Consider the following 18,253-nt stretch of genomic DNA (forward strand, 5'->3'; position numbering starts at 1 on the left):
AACCTTGCTTTGGACACCATAATATTGGATTTCAATGTAAAAAGGACAAAACGATCGCATGCCGTTACAGATTAATTAACATGTGCCACTTTTGTAAAATGTAGTGCATATATATACTTGTATGTGTATTCATGTCTATTTTGATATCCTCAAATATCTCGGTAGAGAGCTTTAAACTGTATGGTCTATAAATATTTTAACCGGATGAGAATTTTGCTCTATGAGTGTCTATCCCAAGTGGAAAGCAATTAGAAAAGCCTAGAGCGTATGAAGTGCCTCCCGTCATTGGCATAGATGGTTTCTTTCCTCTTGGTCAAATATCTAAGTACTTTATTACTCCCTCCGTTACTAAATATAACTCATATACTCTTTGCCATTAAAATTAGAAAACGTTCTTGGAGGAAAATTTACAGCCGATTTGGGCAGGATTACCCCTGAACAGTTGACGTGAGAAAACATAGAAGTTTGCATAAGATAAAAAAACATTATCAAATAGTATAAAAGTTGTCTGAATAAATGGTTCAATGTAATAAAGGCTATATTCTAGATTTTTTTCTCAATATTCAGGAACGGAGTGAGTATTTGGATCAAAGATGAGATAACAACGCATGCAAACTCTACTGTGCTAACAAATTCTTTTACAATACTCTCTCTTGGTCAAAATGTAGTGTGTACAATTTTCTTCAAAGGTCAACAGGTTGGACTTGACCTAGAAATACATACACAACAACCTCTACAGCTTCATCTACTTGTATGGAAGTATGTTTCATGATAATTCCAGTGATATTGATCTGATAGAGTTCATGTTGATTTATTTTTTCTACCGGAATTACAGCATAGACAGAAGAGAGCGAGCAAGAGTGACAGACTCACAGGTCACTAGACACCGAGAACAAACTTCAGTTGACAACAAACGTGTTAACAATTCTCCAAAAAGAAAAAAAACGTGTTAACAAAACTGAACTGGACCAAACAAGCGCGTTGAGCAGAGTGGTCTCGTTGTGAGCGTAGCAAATTGGATCGAAATCTCTGTCTCACGGCCACAAATCTGAACTCCATGGTTCTTCTGATCGGGCTCCGACGGCCGTGAGATGCATGAACTCGAAGCAGGGCTCGGAGCACTCGTGATTCCCCTACACAGCAGCATTGACCCACACCTACACTGCTACACAAGCACACTAGACAACACCGCGTGTGACGGTCGGATGCAGAGCGATTCGCGGAGCCGGGAGGCGGAAGCTGGAGCTGCGATCATTGGTAGTGCATCTCGTCGAGGACGACGGCGAGCGCGACGACGAAGGCGTAGTCGATGCCGGGGTTGACGGTGACGCTGTAGGCGTTCTTCCCCAGCAGCGTGCTCACCACCGTGGACCGCCGGTCGATCTGCAGCGGGGGGAAATGGAATCAAGAAGCTGTCAGTCAGTACTGCGATGAAAGGAGAGTCTTGGATGGTTTGGGATATTGGTTTGTGCTGTGGCGGCTTGCCTTTCCGATGACGGTGTTGGATTCGCCGAGGGAGACGGAGCAAGCGCCGTCGTGGTAGCTGCCGGTGATCCTGAAGTCGGGGGCCTGCTCGGCGTCGTTGCTGGCGAGGAAGACGTTGACCTTGGTAGACCACCGCAGCGGGATCACCGACGGCTTCACCACCGTGAAGAGCAGGTCCCGCCGGCTCGTGCTGTCCCCGCGGAACACCTTCCAGCGCTTGTTCATCACCAGCGCCTGCAACGACCAACCACACAATTGTTGAGATGTCATCGTCAGCTCCCAAATCACGGAGGAGAAGAAATCAACATGCTTTTGGGGGGAATCAGAGTGGGGAGAAAGAATGGATGGAATCTTGATCCAACAACACGTACCGATTCCTGGACGGTGAGGACGGGGCGGCGGTGCGCGTCGGCGAGGAGGCAGCGGCGGCGGAGGCTGAACAGCACGCCGTCGACCCGCAGCAGGACGTCGCCTGTGGCGGCGTCGGTGACGGTGAAGTCGTTGCCGGACATGCTGATCGTCTTGGCGACGGCCAGCGCCGCCTCGTCCCCGGCGCAGAAGCGCGCGTCCACCACCGCCAGCGCCGGCACCGCCTCGTCCATGGGTGTGGCACGACACGTCGGTAGGCGGCGCAGGTGGCGGCTGGAACGGGGACGGATTGGCTGGATCGGCCGTGGGGGTGGGCGCACGCGTCTTGCCTTGTGTGTCTGGTTTTGGACCCGGAGGTTTGACCAGTTTGGCAGCTCGGTTTTGGCCTATAAAAATCGCTGCTTGTTCGTTGGTGGATTCTTCCTCAGGTCTGAATAGAAGTTGTCGAAAAGATGAGCTTTGAGAAAGAAAAAGTCTAAAGCTTTACTTGGCACCAGCAGTTCTCAGGGCGCTTACGTGGACGCAGGAGAGCCGACATGCCGTTTCATTTCATTTCATTTTTTGTTACCGTGTGACAACGGCTCCAGTTGCTTAATGAGTAAACAAACAGAACCGATTCGATCTCTTTTCCTTGGCCAGGTTTGGCAAGAATCCAACACAGCGCGCCGACCACTGAGTAAAGCGTGTGGAGCCTGAAGAAGTTGCGGCCGCTGTCTCCGGTGGTCGGCCAGGCCGACATCTAACACCTTTTTTAGGTCTTGTTTGGCACTCCCTCACATTGGTAAGCCAAGCTTTATAATCTTTAACCAACTATTAATAATAAAATATTAATATATATAGTTAAATGTAAATGATATGATGGTCATTACATTATGTTCCTAATCACTTATTTTTATCTTTTAGATAATATTATATTTTTACATATTACCGGTCAAATATTGTAAAGTTTGATTTTGACAAAACATTATACGGCGTGACGTCATATGAAACAGAGGGAGTAGAGTATTTTGAGATTATCCCCACCAAACACCAAATCACCACTTAAGCCTGTTTTGATACTAGAGTTTTCGTGGAGATTAATGAGGATAATTTTCTATAGAATTGGGTGAAAACTCTACCTTCACACAATCCCTTCAAGTCAGCAATCCTCAATCTACTATGTGGGGGTAAGTATCGGGGAATGATAAAAATACACTAGAATTTAGAAAAAAATGGGGATTAAATTATCCAAATACACTAAAGCCAAACATATTCTTTGGGATAAGTGGGGATTTGGGGTTTAGTGGGGATAATCCCCATAAATACGCTAGTACAAAACCAGGTCTTATTAGTAAAATTGTGTTCGGTGATGGTAGTTTATTGGTTAGTTCAATTCCCACTTTACCCACTTTTCTTCTTCATTTTTAGTGTACTTTTTCAAATTTCGAATACATTACCCATGTATAGTGGATTGGGGGTCGGTGATTTAGCGGGATTGGATAATTGCCTTTTAAAAATATCCCACCTAATCCTTATAAAAACACTACAACCAAACAAGACTTCAATGTGTTTACGGCAAACGAGCTCGAGATTCTTTTTTTTTTTATAGAAGGACACAAGATTTGTCTTAATTCATTGAGTAGGCAGAAGAAATAGTCACTTGTTTACAATATAGGACCAAACACTCATAAAGCATAGTATCTGGCATAACACTACCAAAAAAATGGCACCCGTTACAGCCTAAGACTTGCCATCTAACTTAATCGAGTTGAAAACAAGCATCACCATGGTGCTCTTATTTCTAGATGTCCTCGTGTTTCGTTCGTTCCAAAGGGCCTAAGAGACCATCATTGAGAGACACGCCACCGCTTTTCACCGCCCCCGTGGCTAAGAACTAAGCTACTCCACCAAGGTTGGGCATCATCGTGGAAGGCATGAAAATATTGGAGGCCCAACCAATCCTTAATCAGGTTCCAAATGCGAATGGAGTAACGACAATGGAACAGAAGAAGGTGAGCCGCAATCTCTTCTTGATGTCGACAAAAAGGACACTTTGTGCCCAGCGCCCTTTTTCTCTAATCGATCAGTCGTCCAAACCCATTTTTGAATGATTGATCAGGAGAAAAGCTTGCACTTTTGGGGAGCCTAATTCTTCCAAATAAGAGTCCATCTCGGAACCAATTGTCCCGGCAAATCGCACCATGTAAACTGAGGAGCAAGAGTAGACCCCGAAGTTCCTGCAAGTGAACCAATAATATGAAAGTGGGCAAACCGCCCATACACCGAGAGAATTTGGATCGCTGACATGTAGTACCTCGAGGTGAACCAATAATATGAAAGGACTTCTTTCTATTCTCAAGAGATCTAATTTTCTCCGAAAAACACCAAGTTCACACAAACACACATGCACACCCTCGTAGCCTCGTAGCGTACACTTTTGTAGCGTCCATAGAGGATTAGAAGAAAATATCTACTAATTACACATTTATATGCTAACACGATACATATCTTTGTAATAAAATTTATATATATTTAAAAAATCACAAAATTATGGGTGTTCGTAAGTTGTGTGTTCACATTCCCTAAAATTTTCAGAGTCAAATTCGAAATACACGGAGAGAAACAAAAATAAAAAATTGCTATGTGAATAGTGCCATTTTTGTCTTGTTGGCACTATTCATGTTGAATTCTTCTTTTCTGTGTGTATTTTGAATTTTGTTCTCAAAATTCTATACATGGTAAACACACATCTCCTTAACATTCACATATTTATTTCAGATTTTTTAGAAACTTGCAAAATTGAATTTTAAAGCATGGTATCATGGTATTGAATTATAAGGTGTGGGATCACTAGATATGCTCTCAAGGATTATCATACTTGACCTTTGATGATTGATGAAGTACCATAGTCGTCTTGGTATTGAGGAGAACACCAAATTCCCTTTCAAATTATAATTTAAGTTAACAAGCAAAGCGTCGCGACTCACGATGGATCCAAAAAAAGTCACACCTTGAGATATTACCATTCATCTAAAATACCATTAGCCCTCTTCTCTATGTGAGAATTATCCAATGGCAAAATATTTTGATACATTTTCTTATGGAAATATCCATACGAATAGTGGACCATAATAGTTCGTTACTTTTTTCAAAATTAAAACCTCCAATGGTCTATGCTAAACTCGTGTATTGATGAACTTAAAATCTCGCTCAAAACACAACAATGCAACCAATGCATGTCAAGATTTGTTGAATCATCGAGGGCAAATAGAAGTTGTTGCTTGATACGTCTCAAACGTATCTATAATTTCTTATGTTCCATGCTACTTTATTGATGATACCTACATGTTTTATACACATTATATGTCATTATTATGCGTTTTCCGGAACTAACCTATTGACGAGATGCCGAAGTGCCAGTTCTCGTTTTCTCGCTGTTTTTGGTTTCGAAATCCTAGTAAGGAAATATTCTCGGAATCGGACGAAATCAACGCCCAGCATCTTAGGATTGCATGAAGCTTCCAGAACACCCGAGAGTCGCCAGAGGGGGGCCACAGGCCCACCAGACGACAGGCCGGCGCGGCCAAGGGGGGGCCCGCGCCCCCTGTTGTGTTGTCGCCTCGTTGACCTTCTGACGCTGTAATATCCCAGGTTTAGAGGCAAGAAAAAGAGAGAACACGAGAGTGTGCACTGCATTCATGCATAGAAAATCCGGGGGATTTTCGCGCGTTCATCTAAAACACAAAGTGATCGAGGTTTCTCTTGTGTCGATGGAATTGATGTGTGTCATCCACACAAGTGCGATAAATTTCGACATGACCTTTGTTGATTTATTATATTTTCAAGGGAAGCAGTTTGAATTCAAATTCAAATATGGAAGACAGAATTCAAACAAGATCTTGAATTGGAATTTGAATTCTAAACAATTATATAAATGCAAAGTAACAATAAATATAAATGAGAAACAAATATTACAAATAACAGTTCACATAAATATTATTACAACACTTATTATAATATTACAAGTTACACAAGAAATATGAGAATACAAAATGGAAAATTACAAAATAATGAAAAGAAAACCCTAAGACTAAATCTTCATCTTCTCAATCCTTAGTCTTCATTTACTGCAATAAGAGAAACAAAACAAAGACAATAGGAAAACAAATTGTTATGGTTAAAATGTCGCCATCATCAAAGATGAGGCATTTTGATATTGGAACTCGACTACTAGATATTAGAAACTTGTTCTAATATCTAAATTGTGGATTAGAGGGATCAATTTCAGTTTATAGGCAGCTTTGGAAATTATGTATCATCTCTGGACAATAAGAGGGATCAATGTATCATTCTATATCATTTGGCATCAATGAGCAAATAGGCAACAGGGACAAGTAACAACATTTGATCCATGTCAAATAAGAGAAAAGGGCAACAATATTTAATCCACTTATTTTAGGCAACAAAGGCAACCAATTAATCCCTCTAACCTAACCAAGTTCCTATTTAAGCAAGCCCACATGATTTAAATAAAGTAATTCACCATTGACATTAAATGGTCAAGATGAATGATCATTAGCTACACAATTTAATCCCACAGGTTATAATGCAAAGCTCACATGTAGCAGCCCATAAGAATTAACACTTGGCAGTACCAAAATAAGGCAAAGCATGGTCAGGCAAGGGATAAGATCAACCTGAGATGCCTTGCACAATAGGATAAGAGCAAACCAGCAGTGCCTTGCACATGAGGCAAGGAAAGCCAATTTGGCCACCTCCACAGGGAGAAAAGGGCCACTTGCTAGCAGCACTGTCACCACTTGCATGCTATGTGCTGTCGATACCACAACATCTGCACAGCAGTATAAAAGCAGGGCCATCACAGCCAACCAAACCGTTTGGTTCATACATCACCGTATTCGGTACTAGCAGCTCTTTGAGCATATCCACACATCGACGACTCAACTAGTAAAAAATTTCACTAGCTGAATCAACCAGAACATCAAGAGTATGCCAACAGATCCTAGCAATGATCTACCAACCAGAATACATCTATATATTTAGCTAGATCTTTGGAGATAAATCAAGCTGCGAGGAGGAGCAGACATGCCACAAGAAGAAGGTTGTTTCAGATGCCAGAAGACCAGGCTAGTCTGATCTACTACAGCAGGTTGATCTTTAGATCATCTAGCATATATTCTTCCTCAGTCACCCTCTATCTCTCACCACTATCCATTCACTGTCGCCGGAGTTGAGGACGAATCCGACGGAGGAGACCACCCCAAGCTCCGTGTAGTAGCTCGTTGGATGCGCCTGGCGATGTAGGTACTCCTGGCGGAAGGAATCGAGAAGGGGATCTCGGAGCGACGCCAATTTCGGTGTTCCCTTTCTCCGGCCATCGCCGGGATCCGCAAAATACTGCTTGCCACAGTCACCAATCGTCGCCATCGAGCACACCATCATCCTCAGGGTGAGTCAATGCATCTTTAGAGTCCACTTGAGCATCCTAGATCCCTCTGTATCTCGGTTTCGAGATCTCGCCGGAGCTCACCGCCGCCGCACCTGGTTGCCGGTGATGCTCCGATGCTCCCCTTAGAAAAGCGAGACCGCCATTAGCTTTGTCTTGCAGTGCTCGTTCGAATGACCCTAACCATGCATCTCGGGGTGCCCTAAATCGGCGGCGCCACCGTGTACTGACCGCCGGCGTTCAAACGCCGGTGAGGCCAACGTGGCCGGTGGGGTCTCTTGGCATCGTTGACTGGTCTTTGCCCGCGTGGCAATTGACCCAGTCAATGGACCCACTGGTCAGTCTCTCTGGGTAGAAATGAATCGGTATGTCTAATATTTTCGAGTTATTTAAAAATCCAGTAAAATACTGAAACTTTGCAGAAATAGATAAAATTCATTTCAACTCAGAAAAATATAAATAATATATCAAAATGCTCACAAAAATAAACTCTATTCAAATAAAATATAAAACAAAAATGTGTGTCAAAATAAAAATTCACTTATTTTTTAACTTTATTAATTATGCCATTTCAATTATTTAAAATGCAAATTGAATTCAATAATTAGTGAAGTTTAAAAATTAAATTTTAACTATTCAGTAACTAAGTAAAATGTTAAGATTAATTTTATTTATCATATTTGCATTAACTTAATTATTAGTGGTAATTCATAAACCCTAATTGCAAATTACTATTTTCTATTTTCTTTAAATAGTAATAACTCAAGAAAATATTATAAGCCAATATTATTTTGGTAAATCAAAACTTATTTACTTAAACATCTTTAGTTAAACAAGTTAATTATTTTAAACCCTAATACCAATTATTAAACCCTGATTCTGAATGAAACCTAAATAGAAGTTGCTCTAATTATTAAATCTTGTAAAAATTAATAAAATGTCAAACCATTACTAATGTTGTTTCAAAGTAATTAGTAACCACACCTAAATTGACAATTATAATTTTAGAAGATGTACCATAATTTAGAAACCCTAGTTTCAATTTAAGTAAGACCTTGATCTCATTAATTCATGTGATCACCCTAAATTAGAAGCAACTCCAAAACCCTAGTTATGTGTTACATATGATCATGTGAATTTCACCTTACATAGAGAACCTTATTATGTGACCAACAAATACAAGTCAAGATCTACCAACATAGAACCAATTCACATGAGGCATCATTTCATGTCTCTATTTCCAATTTAAAACCTATATGATCCACTAGTGCCACCTAAATATAAACCCTAGCTTGTTACCACATGTTAGCACCATTGATCATCAATCCATTATACCACACCATTAGGATCAACCTTAAACATCATAATTTAGTAGAACCATAAGATGAACCCTAATACCAACCTTGTGTAATAATTCACAACACATGCTCCCATTCCACTCAACCCTACTTAGGAAATGATAATCCACTTAGCTTAGGAACTATTAGTGATTATGTAGTAAAGCAATTGTGAAACTATAATAAACCCTAGTGGCTAATTTATAGAACCATCTGGATAACCATCCTTTGAAATGATATCATAATCAACCATAGTAATAAATTGTTAATACTTGCTATGTATAGACCAATTCTATTTAAACAATCCAACTAGTTCCTATTAGAGAACTAAATGAATCTAATAAGTAAATCCTAAAAGCCCTAGCCCTAATTATAGTAGTTCATATTCTTATTTAACCTGTTCTTCAAAAGTTATTCTTTTGAAGTACAATCAAACCTTAGAAGCTCTAATCCTTCTTTGAAATACTTATTATTTCTTAATCAACATGTTCTTCAAAAGTTATTCTTTTGAAGTATAGTATAAGTAATCATCAATCATGTTCTGCAGAACTTAAAATTGACAACTATTCTTACATATTATTCCACCATATTCTTATGTGTATGATTATTATGATGTCTTATATCACTTGGTTATGATGCTCATATAACCAAACCCTAATAAGAACCTTGTTTGAGAACCATTCTAAAAGCGCAACCAACCCTAAAGAAATCTTTACAACTCATCAATCTTAAATCATCGGGATCAGGTTACACTCGGGACGATTGCATCTCATACTATGCATTATAGCATCTTTGCCAGTTCTTTAAACATTGTCCTTACCGGACGATGATGGTATTTCAGCATTTGGAGTTCTCACGTATCGAAGCTTTTGCTCGCATAATCTTGCAGTCAAGAAAGGCAAGTTCATCGCTTGCTCATGTCATTTGATTATTTTTATCAAACTATATGCACGAGTACTATACTTATCACTCATGCATTGAAAAGCAAAGTATTATTTTACAATTATGAATATGACTATGTGGTGGGCAATGGAACCATGGTATGTGTTGATATGGTGGAGGTTCCATTGCAATGGGTTATATCACCCTAGGATTAATTACCAATGCCGTCCAGTGATTCTAGCGCCGTACAAACCGCGTTGACCATGAGACCTATAATGGCTCTGGGGAAGCCAGTCGTATCTTTTCCCTTCTGCACGCCAACAGATTGGTAGAGCCGGCGGGGTGTTGGAGGCACTGCCGTAGGTTGGGATGGCCTTTTAAATCCCCATCCATTAGTGATGATGGCTCTACGATCTATGAAGGATTGTCCAAAGTACACCATGAGTAAAGCCGTATTATCGGGGGAAGTCTACTGGAGGTGTGCGGGTGGACAAAAGGGTGGGTTTGCAGTCGCGGAGAAGGCGGTGTGGGCTTGGATCTTACACCTGGCCTCACACCAAAGGAAGTGTGGACGAGCATGCTACTCGGTTGGCAACAAGGATAAGTTCTCTTATGGGAAAAGTAACGCACCTCTGCAGAGGATACTGAATTGTGACTGTCACTCCTTGTTCCGGGAAGGGAACTGCTAACGCGGTAGGAAAGGAACTCCACGAAGTTCTAATCAACCTGTGAAGACTGACGGGCATAGTTTTCAGAATAAAATAAACCTTTTGAAGAAATGTTTATGAAAACTTGCATTGGCCTATGACTTTCTGGTCTATGGTCGTAGCTAGTGCATGATACACCTATTTCCTAATATGAACTTGCTGAGTACGCTCGTACTCATTCTATCTCGTTTGAACCCCCTTGTTAGATCAACGTACCGAAGGAGAAACTACCGTGGAACTCGAAGACAAAGGAGTCAACTGCAACAAGATGAAGAATCCAATCAACGAAGTCAATGGAGTCAACTTCTGCATCAGCTATAATGGAAACCTAGACTAGTAATAGAAGGGAACCTTTCCCTAATCCTAGCACCTAAGTAGCTAGAGTTCTATAGCAAGCCAATTAGCTCTTAAACTTGAGTTAGCTATAAGATAGACTACGAGTCGTTCTTCTGGAGCTTTATTTGAAGTTTTACCTCACTGTAAAGTAGGAGGTTGTGTTGATCTTATGTAAACAGTTCGTGTGTACTTCTATAGACATACCTTGGACTCGCATATGTTTCTGTTGTACCACTCTGAGAGATGTAATATGAGTGGAACGGTGTTTCACTTGTGTTATGTCAACGACTTGTGTACTACACCATGCAGTGGTACGCTAGGTCATCACAGACGCCGCCTCTTCGCCTATATAAAGGTCCCTGACCTAAAACACGATAGAAAAAAAGCCACGGTACGAGAAACCTTCCAGAGCCGCCGCCATCGCGAAGCCAAGATCTGGGGGATAGGAGTCTCTGTTCCGGCACGCCGCCGGGACGGGGAAGTGCCCCCGGAAGGCTTCTCCATCAACACCACCGCCATCTTCATCAACGCTGCTTGTCTCCCATGAGGAGGGAGTAGTTCTCCATCGAGGCTAAGGGCTGTACCGGTAGCTATGTGGTTCATCTCTCTCCTATGTACTTCAATACAATAATCTCATGAGCTTCCTTACATGATTGAGATTCATATGATGATGCTTGTAATCTAGATGTCATTATGCTAGTCAAGTGGATTTTACTTATGTGATCTCCGGAGACTCCTTGTCCCACGTGTGTAAAGGTGACAGTGTGTGTACCGTGTGGGTCTCTTAGGCTATATTTCACAGAATACTTATTCGCTGTTATGAATGGCATAGTGAAGTGCTTATTTATATCTCTTTATGATTGCAATGTGTTTTGTATCACAATTTATATGCGTGCTACTCTAGTGATGTTATTAAAGTAGTTTATTCCTCCTGCACGGTGTAATGGTGACAGTGTGTGCACCGTGTAGTACTTGGCGTAGGCTATGATTGTGATCTCTTATAGATTATGAAGTTAACTATTGCTATGATAGTATTGATGTGATCTATTCCTCCTTTCGTAGTGTGAAGGTGATGTTTGACGATTTTTTGTATCGAACATTCATATTATGAGTAGGGATTATCACATGTCATTTATATGACCCGTGGGTCCCGCAATATGCAAAATATTTATGGGAGAATATATGTGTGATATTGAACTCATTTTATAGGGTTCGTCATCTACATCATCATGATGCAAAGAGGCCATGATTTAGGCAAACGATTCAGATAATATGGTTTTCCAAAGATTTGAAATGCTTATGAGCTAGCTAGCTAAGTCATGTTCATCGATCAACTCTCCATGCATGCAATATTCCAATGGCAGAAGCAATTATCCATTGCGTTGCACTACGTAGGAGAGGTGGGTCTCATGAGTATGCCTCCCGTGAAACTTTCTTCAAATACGTATATATCTAGTCTTCGTACGGCCGGGTCAGCGATTGCGTCACGCGCACCAGGTTTAGATAAAATCGTTCTGAACTCCAAGCCTATGAGTGCGCTCACGAGATAAAATCCTAGGTAGTTTGAACAGCCACGCGTTTTCCGTCAGCGTGAGCTACAAGCCACGGCCTCCGCCTATATAAAGGCAAGGAAAATACTTGAAATCAGCCGACCGATCTGAGGCAAAAGATCGGTTGCCTCTTTCGCGCGCCTTTCCTCTGGTCCGCTCCCGCGCATGCAATTCACTCGCTCCCTTCCCCATCCCGTGCCGTGGTAGATTGCTTTTCTGCGTCGACTGCGCTCCTGCCGGGTGGTCTGTGGCCCTGGTAGGCCATGTTCATGTCCTTTAGACTTTTCAGCCGGCTAGTACTGAGTGTAGAAAGCTAGCTAGTCCACGTAGTAGTCCTACCTAGCTATTTTTGTCTTCCAACCATACTAGTAGCTGTACTAATAGTACCCTACTTACAAAGAATATGAGCAACTACCAAACAGTACGTGAATATTCCTCTACGATTTTTTCGATGTTGCATATGCTAGCTATTTTTGTAACAGACGAGTATGGGTTTTGTGGTGAAAGCACACGCGATATGTTGTAATGTTTACATGGGCGTTTGCCACATTTTATGTTTTTTCAGTTTTCTCGATGTCGCATAAGTTATTTAGAATTGTAACAAACTCGTATGAGTTTTGTTGTGAAAGAAGATGCCAGATATTGCAAAGGTTTGCTACAAGTGTTTTCTTATGCTTACATGATTTTTAAAATGGTGCAAAATAATTTTTTTGTTGTAATAGTTTGTATATTTTGTAAAATTAGTTGTTGATTTTTGTTGTCAATTAATATTTATCAAAATAAAATGTTCTTAACCACTTTTTCATTGCTACACACACATTATTTTTGTTGTAATAATTTGTGATTTTCTGGTAAAATTGTTGGATATTTTTGTTGTGAATCAAACTACAATTTATTTGTTGTTTAACAACTTATTATTGTAGCATTCACTTATAAAAGCATTTACATAATTTTGTTGTAATAGTATATTTCTTTTATACACGGGGTGATGATTTTTTGTTGTACTAGTATTTTTTTTACATGTGGTGTGATGATTTTTTAATGTAATACTCTCCATCCTACGATAAACTACAGTGTCATTTTTTCCTAAAACTGTTGAGGAAGAAAAGAAGCCTGGAATAGTGTGGAGCAAGTAGTAGTCCTACTACTTCGTAGTAGTAGGTAGCTAGTAGCATAGGCAGAGACAACACATGTGAACACTTCCATGCACATCAGCTAGCAGCCTAGGCTTTTGCAGCTGCATGCAAGCATGGTGCCATGGTGGCAGCGTTTCAACCGGCCAAGGGAAAAGTCACACGTCGCCCCCGCACAGCCGTAACAGCGCGAAAGTGATCAGTCGGAGGGGTGATTCCCGAGCATCGCTTGCTGCGACGTTTTGTGGTCCCACTTGCGTGTGAAAGCGACGTTTCTTGAGCTGACCATCCGACGGACATACGCACCCGTGTCCTGCCATCGTACGGTTGCGGGGACAACCGATTTTCTGCACATATTCGGCCGACCGACGCCTAGCGTCTGCCTAAAGGCAAAGGCATCTCCCGGCCAAGTGGAGGAGGACCATACGTGAGAAGGAGAGATACACCCGCGCACGCGGACGCGGGAGGAAAAGGCACAATCTCGCCAGACCCTCGCGCCACGCAAGTTCGTCGCTTCGCATCAGAATTTTGCAGCGACGAACAACACCATATTCATCCATCCAGTTTGTCGATCTTGCATCAAAATTTTGCAACGACGAACGCCACACTTTCACCCACCAAATTTCGAGACGATTGTTGCGACGCAACGGTGTCTATGGCGACTACTATGGGACCAGGAGGGAAGCGCGTCTTTGACGGTAAGCAATAAATTTTAGCATCTTGATACTTCTTCCTCAAAGTGTTTATGCTACGACGTATATGCATCTGTCACTGATTCAAAAGGAAACATCAAGATCAAAGTAATTATATACTCCGCCATCGAAGCGAGGCTATAAATCATGGCCCCCCGATGTGATGGAATCGCTGATCGAATACATGAGCGCGGGACGACTATCCCCACGATGTTGGTTTATCCCTACGATTGTGGATTCCCTCAACAAGGGTGGTCGACTGCAGATCTGTATAATTTATGACGGAAGTATACGGCCAAACGCCAAATATGAAGGAGTCGAAATATCAAATTGATCTTGCTCCTTACGGGGAGGCATGCTCAATCATTCATCTACATCTCGCCCCTTATGAGGAGGCGTCCTTACCATATATCCGTCATCGAAATTGCTCCTACACGGACGCGAGATTAACATATTTGAGAAGCATCATCCAACATACATGTGTGATACTATTTGACATCGACACCTTGGCCAAGTGTCGACGAGACAATGGCTACATATCATTTCCATCATGTCTAAGCTAACGAGGCTAGACAAAACCATGGCCAAGTGCCGACGAGGCTAGGTCACTATTATTATCGACATGTCCCAAACCTACGGGATCGGACATACTGTTGCTTGGCACCGACGAGGCGATAGCAACACATACACATGTCCGCGTCCGATGAAGTCGTGGCGTTACATGACTCGGGCACCGACGAGGCGAAAGTCATCCCCTTCATCGACATATCCTGTTGGTCATACCAACATGGCGATAATACATGTGACTGGGTTTCGGCGAAACAAAGCCACCCGCACACATATTTTCCATTAATATCACAATGCATATTGATGAGCAATCCAAACATGACGACGACCATCAGCGCAGCTTAATCGGAGGTATTCCGTGGGGCTTGACCCTGCGGATGTAATTAACCGGATGCTTGCAAAAGTACCGGGAATCAATGAACTACGCAATCTCCTATGTCAGATACTCCATGAGCGCGACGTAGAAGGCAAAAAGGATATAGTCCTATTGGAACATGCAATATGTATTTGTACAATGCAATGATATGAATAAAATGCAGTGTTCCTCATATGTTGTTTTACCTTTATTTGTCTATTTTATTTTATTTCTTGTTTTCATTAAGCAAGATGGCACGCCCGCATATTTGTACTCCCATGTACGCATCTAGCAAAACTCCTACATACCTAGGGGAAAGTTTCGCTACTTTTTGTCAAAACAAAATTGGCACGCCCGGTGGGACTTGATTCTCCTCCCATCTTTGCTGCGCTCCGAAAGTCGTCAAATATATTGGTTCTATATTGCTCGTTGAAAGCCACTGCATTGAGCATTGAGACGTTGCTAGAAAAATGCAATGTCCTGCACAAAACGCATGGGTTAAACCTTCTAAAGGAATCCATGACACAATCGATGGATGCTTTGCGAATGGAAGTAAAATTCCACCTCTTGCTCAAAGCTCATGAAGGCATGCACAAACAAAAAAAAGCGTGCTTCTTCTGTTCAAGCACATGGCAAATGCGTGCTCAAAAGAATCACAGGATTACCCGTCATGAGTGAGTCCTGTGCGATCAAATTGGAAGGGGCAATGCAATATTTTCTTGCTACTCCCGTTCTGATCGTTGCCTTGGAGATTCTACAACATGAAAACACGGTCTATAATTTCACATCCGCTCTGTAACAAGAAGCGGTGAATTATACAACATAAAAAAGGTTCATGGTTCCAATGACTATGGTGATCAGAGCGATGTGCTGTCAGGCAACCAATAGCCCGCTCCATATCTGTTGAAAGATGATAATAGATCAACTTATCATGGCAACACCTGTCCATAAGAGAAAATAAAAATATCAAGAACATCGACAAGAGCATATAAGGTGACCACATGCAATCTTAAACATGGGGCAAGTGCATAAAATGTCACTTCCGCAGCCGATTGAGGTACGACCTGCAGGCATAACGTCTCAAGCTCCACCCTTGACGCGGGTCTTCTTGCAACACCTTCTTTCGTACCAAGATATGCACATCAAAAAAAAAAACTGGCGAGCTTTCTATCAAGAATTCCGAGAAATTGTACTCGACAAGGTTCATGTCCGAGCCAAATCAGATGGGCGTGTTCACTCATTTTAAGATATAAATACGTTGAAGCTCTCCCCAAAATTGTTGGAGAAACGAGAGGTACAACTACACTGGCGTTCGCCTTGTCCAATGACCATGCCAACAACAACAAGAACCACTGCATAATGTCACCACCCTCCTCATGTTCAGCTCTAGCCGAACATAAGGAGAAGAATGGAGAAGTCCAATAGTAACCCCCACTCCGGATACTATGCAAGTAGTTACGAAGCTACGAACGTTGACGGAGGTGATTGAGCTTAAAAATACTTTAACGTTTCTTTCCCTCAGTACGATCTTTGCAAACTCAACAAAAAGGCTCGTACCTTGCGACTTCACATACGAATGCTTTGGGTCTAAGATATGGCATGACCCTAGTCGTCGTCAGATGCGACCAAGATTTGTGAATGGTTAACAAGGAGATGAATCATTTCCCTAACTAGGGCTACCACTTCCTTCCACGGCGCACTTCATGCCTCGTACCTGGGGGCAGTCCCGAAAAGCTACATAAGTTGGGTCATCCAAGGATGTTTGCCTTTCCTCTTCTGCCTGAAACACTACCCCGTGCACTATTCAAGAGCCATACCATGCCTCAATTGCGAGCCACAAACCTAGCATGCATAGTCGTGTAGCACCTCCAGCCGAGGTTCTCATTACTCCGGGCTCGACTATGCCACCTGACGTTGAGCCTCAATCAAGTCGATACTCTTCTAAGCGGAGCCAAGGTCAATAAGACACAGGCCGGGGGCCATGGAAGAAGATTTCCTCCTCCCACCCACAAGCATAGTTACACAGCCCCGCAAAGGAGGGAATATGCTACTCGTACTATGTAATCACCATCGGTATTACTGAGTGCTGAAGCTACTTCTTTGCCAGCTCCACTCGTACTGAGGAGCTTCTAAAAGCCTCACCACATGTGGCTCATCAGCCCCTATCGTACTGGAGACGCACGCTGGTCCAACGACTAGAAGCATAGAACATCCACAAGGATCGATACTAAGAAGGGTGGCCGAGATAGAGGAACTACAGGGTGCTGCACCTAAGCAGCCCCCATCAATGTACATCTCCACAACAATGCCGTTACAAGTCTTGGTGATCCCAGAAAAACATTATGGGTTTCCGCCTACTCTCTTCTATAAGGTCCCGCAGGTTGCCATCACCACCCGCCATATGCGAAGTGTGGTGGGGTCAAGCAGAGAAGATCATCAAGAAAAATAAAAAGAAGTTCCAGCCAAGATATGGTCTGGGTTACATCCGCTCAGAGTCTTCTGAAAGTGAGGACGAAGGAAATGATAATCCACAAAGGGTCACATGCCACATGGCATTTGTACATGATCCAAGTGAGAGCAAGGAGTCAACCTCCAACTGCGAGGATGGTTCATAGATCCATGACCACCCTCCAAGGTAAGTATATGAGGCTGCCCCCGCACCTCAACAACTTGAAGATGGCGGACAACTCACTACTGATGAGCTTGTCGAAGTAAACGTACCTAGGCACGGAGGAGGAGCCGCGCCCTACCTTTGTTAGTAGTGCCCTCACCCCCTTGGAAAAAGAAAGCTATCGAGAATTCCTAATGGAGTTCTGAGATTGCTTTGCATGGTCATATAAGGAAATGCTTGGACTCGATCCACGGGTCGCTACACACAAGCTATCAATTGATCCCAAGTTCAGGCCTGTGAAGCAGCAACCACGCCGCTTTTGCCCAGAACTGTGATGGCGTGTAACTCACACGTTCGTTGGGAACCCCAAGAGGAAGGTATGATGCGCACAGCAGCAAGTTTTCCCTCAGAAAGAAACCAAGGTTTATCGAACCAGGAGGAGCCAAGAAGCACGTTGAAGGTTGATGGCGGCGGGATGTAGTGCGGCGCAACACCGGGGATTACGGCGCCAACGTGGAACCTGCACAACACAACCAAAGTACTTTGCCCCAACGAAACAGATGAGGTTGTCAATCTCACCGGCTTGCTGTAACAAAGGATTAACCGTATTGTGTGGAAGATGATTGTTTGCAGAAAACGATAAAACAAGTATTGCGATAGATTGTATGCGATGTAAAGAATAGGACCGGGGTCCACAGTTCACTAGAGGTGTCTCTCCCATAAGATAAAAGCATGTTGGGTGAACAAATTACAGTCGGGCAATTGACAAATAGAGAGAGCATA

The 18,253-nt window shown here is 42.4% G+C and overlaps 1 protein-coding gene across 1 annotated transcript; it reads right to left on the reverse strand.

Moving 5' to 3' along the window:
- Positions 1-903: 903 nt before the first annotated feature.
- Positions 904-2,344, reverse strand: LOC124700980 (protein LURP-one-related 15-like). The gene is made up of 3 exons (XM_047233046.1): positions 1,857-2,344; positions 1,486-1,719; positions 904-1,383 (listed from the first exon to the last, which is right to left on the reverse strand). Exons 1-3 carry the CDS (start codon positions 2,085-2,087, stop codon positions 1,252-1,254), a joined length of 597 nt encoding a protein of 198 aa, XP_047089002.1. The 5' UTR covers positions 2,088-2,344; the 3' UTR covers positions 904-1,251.
- Positions 2,345-18,253: the final 15,909 nt, after the last annotated feature.

This window comes from Lolium rigidum, chromosome 3, assembly GCF_022539505.1.
Source record: "Lolium rigidum isolate FL_2022 chromosome 3, APGP_CSIRO_Lrig_0.1, whole genome shotgun sequence".
In the NCBI taxonomy this organism is placed as follows: Eukaryota; Viridiplantae; Streptophyta; class Magnoliopsida; order Poales; family Poaceae; genus Lolium; species Lolium rigidum.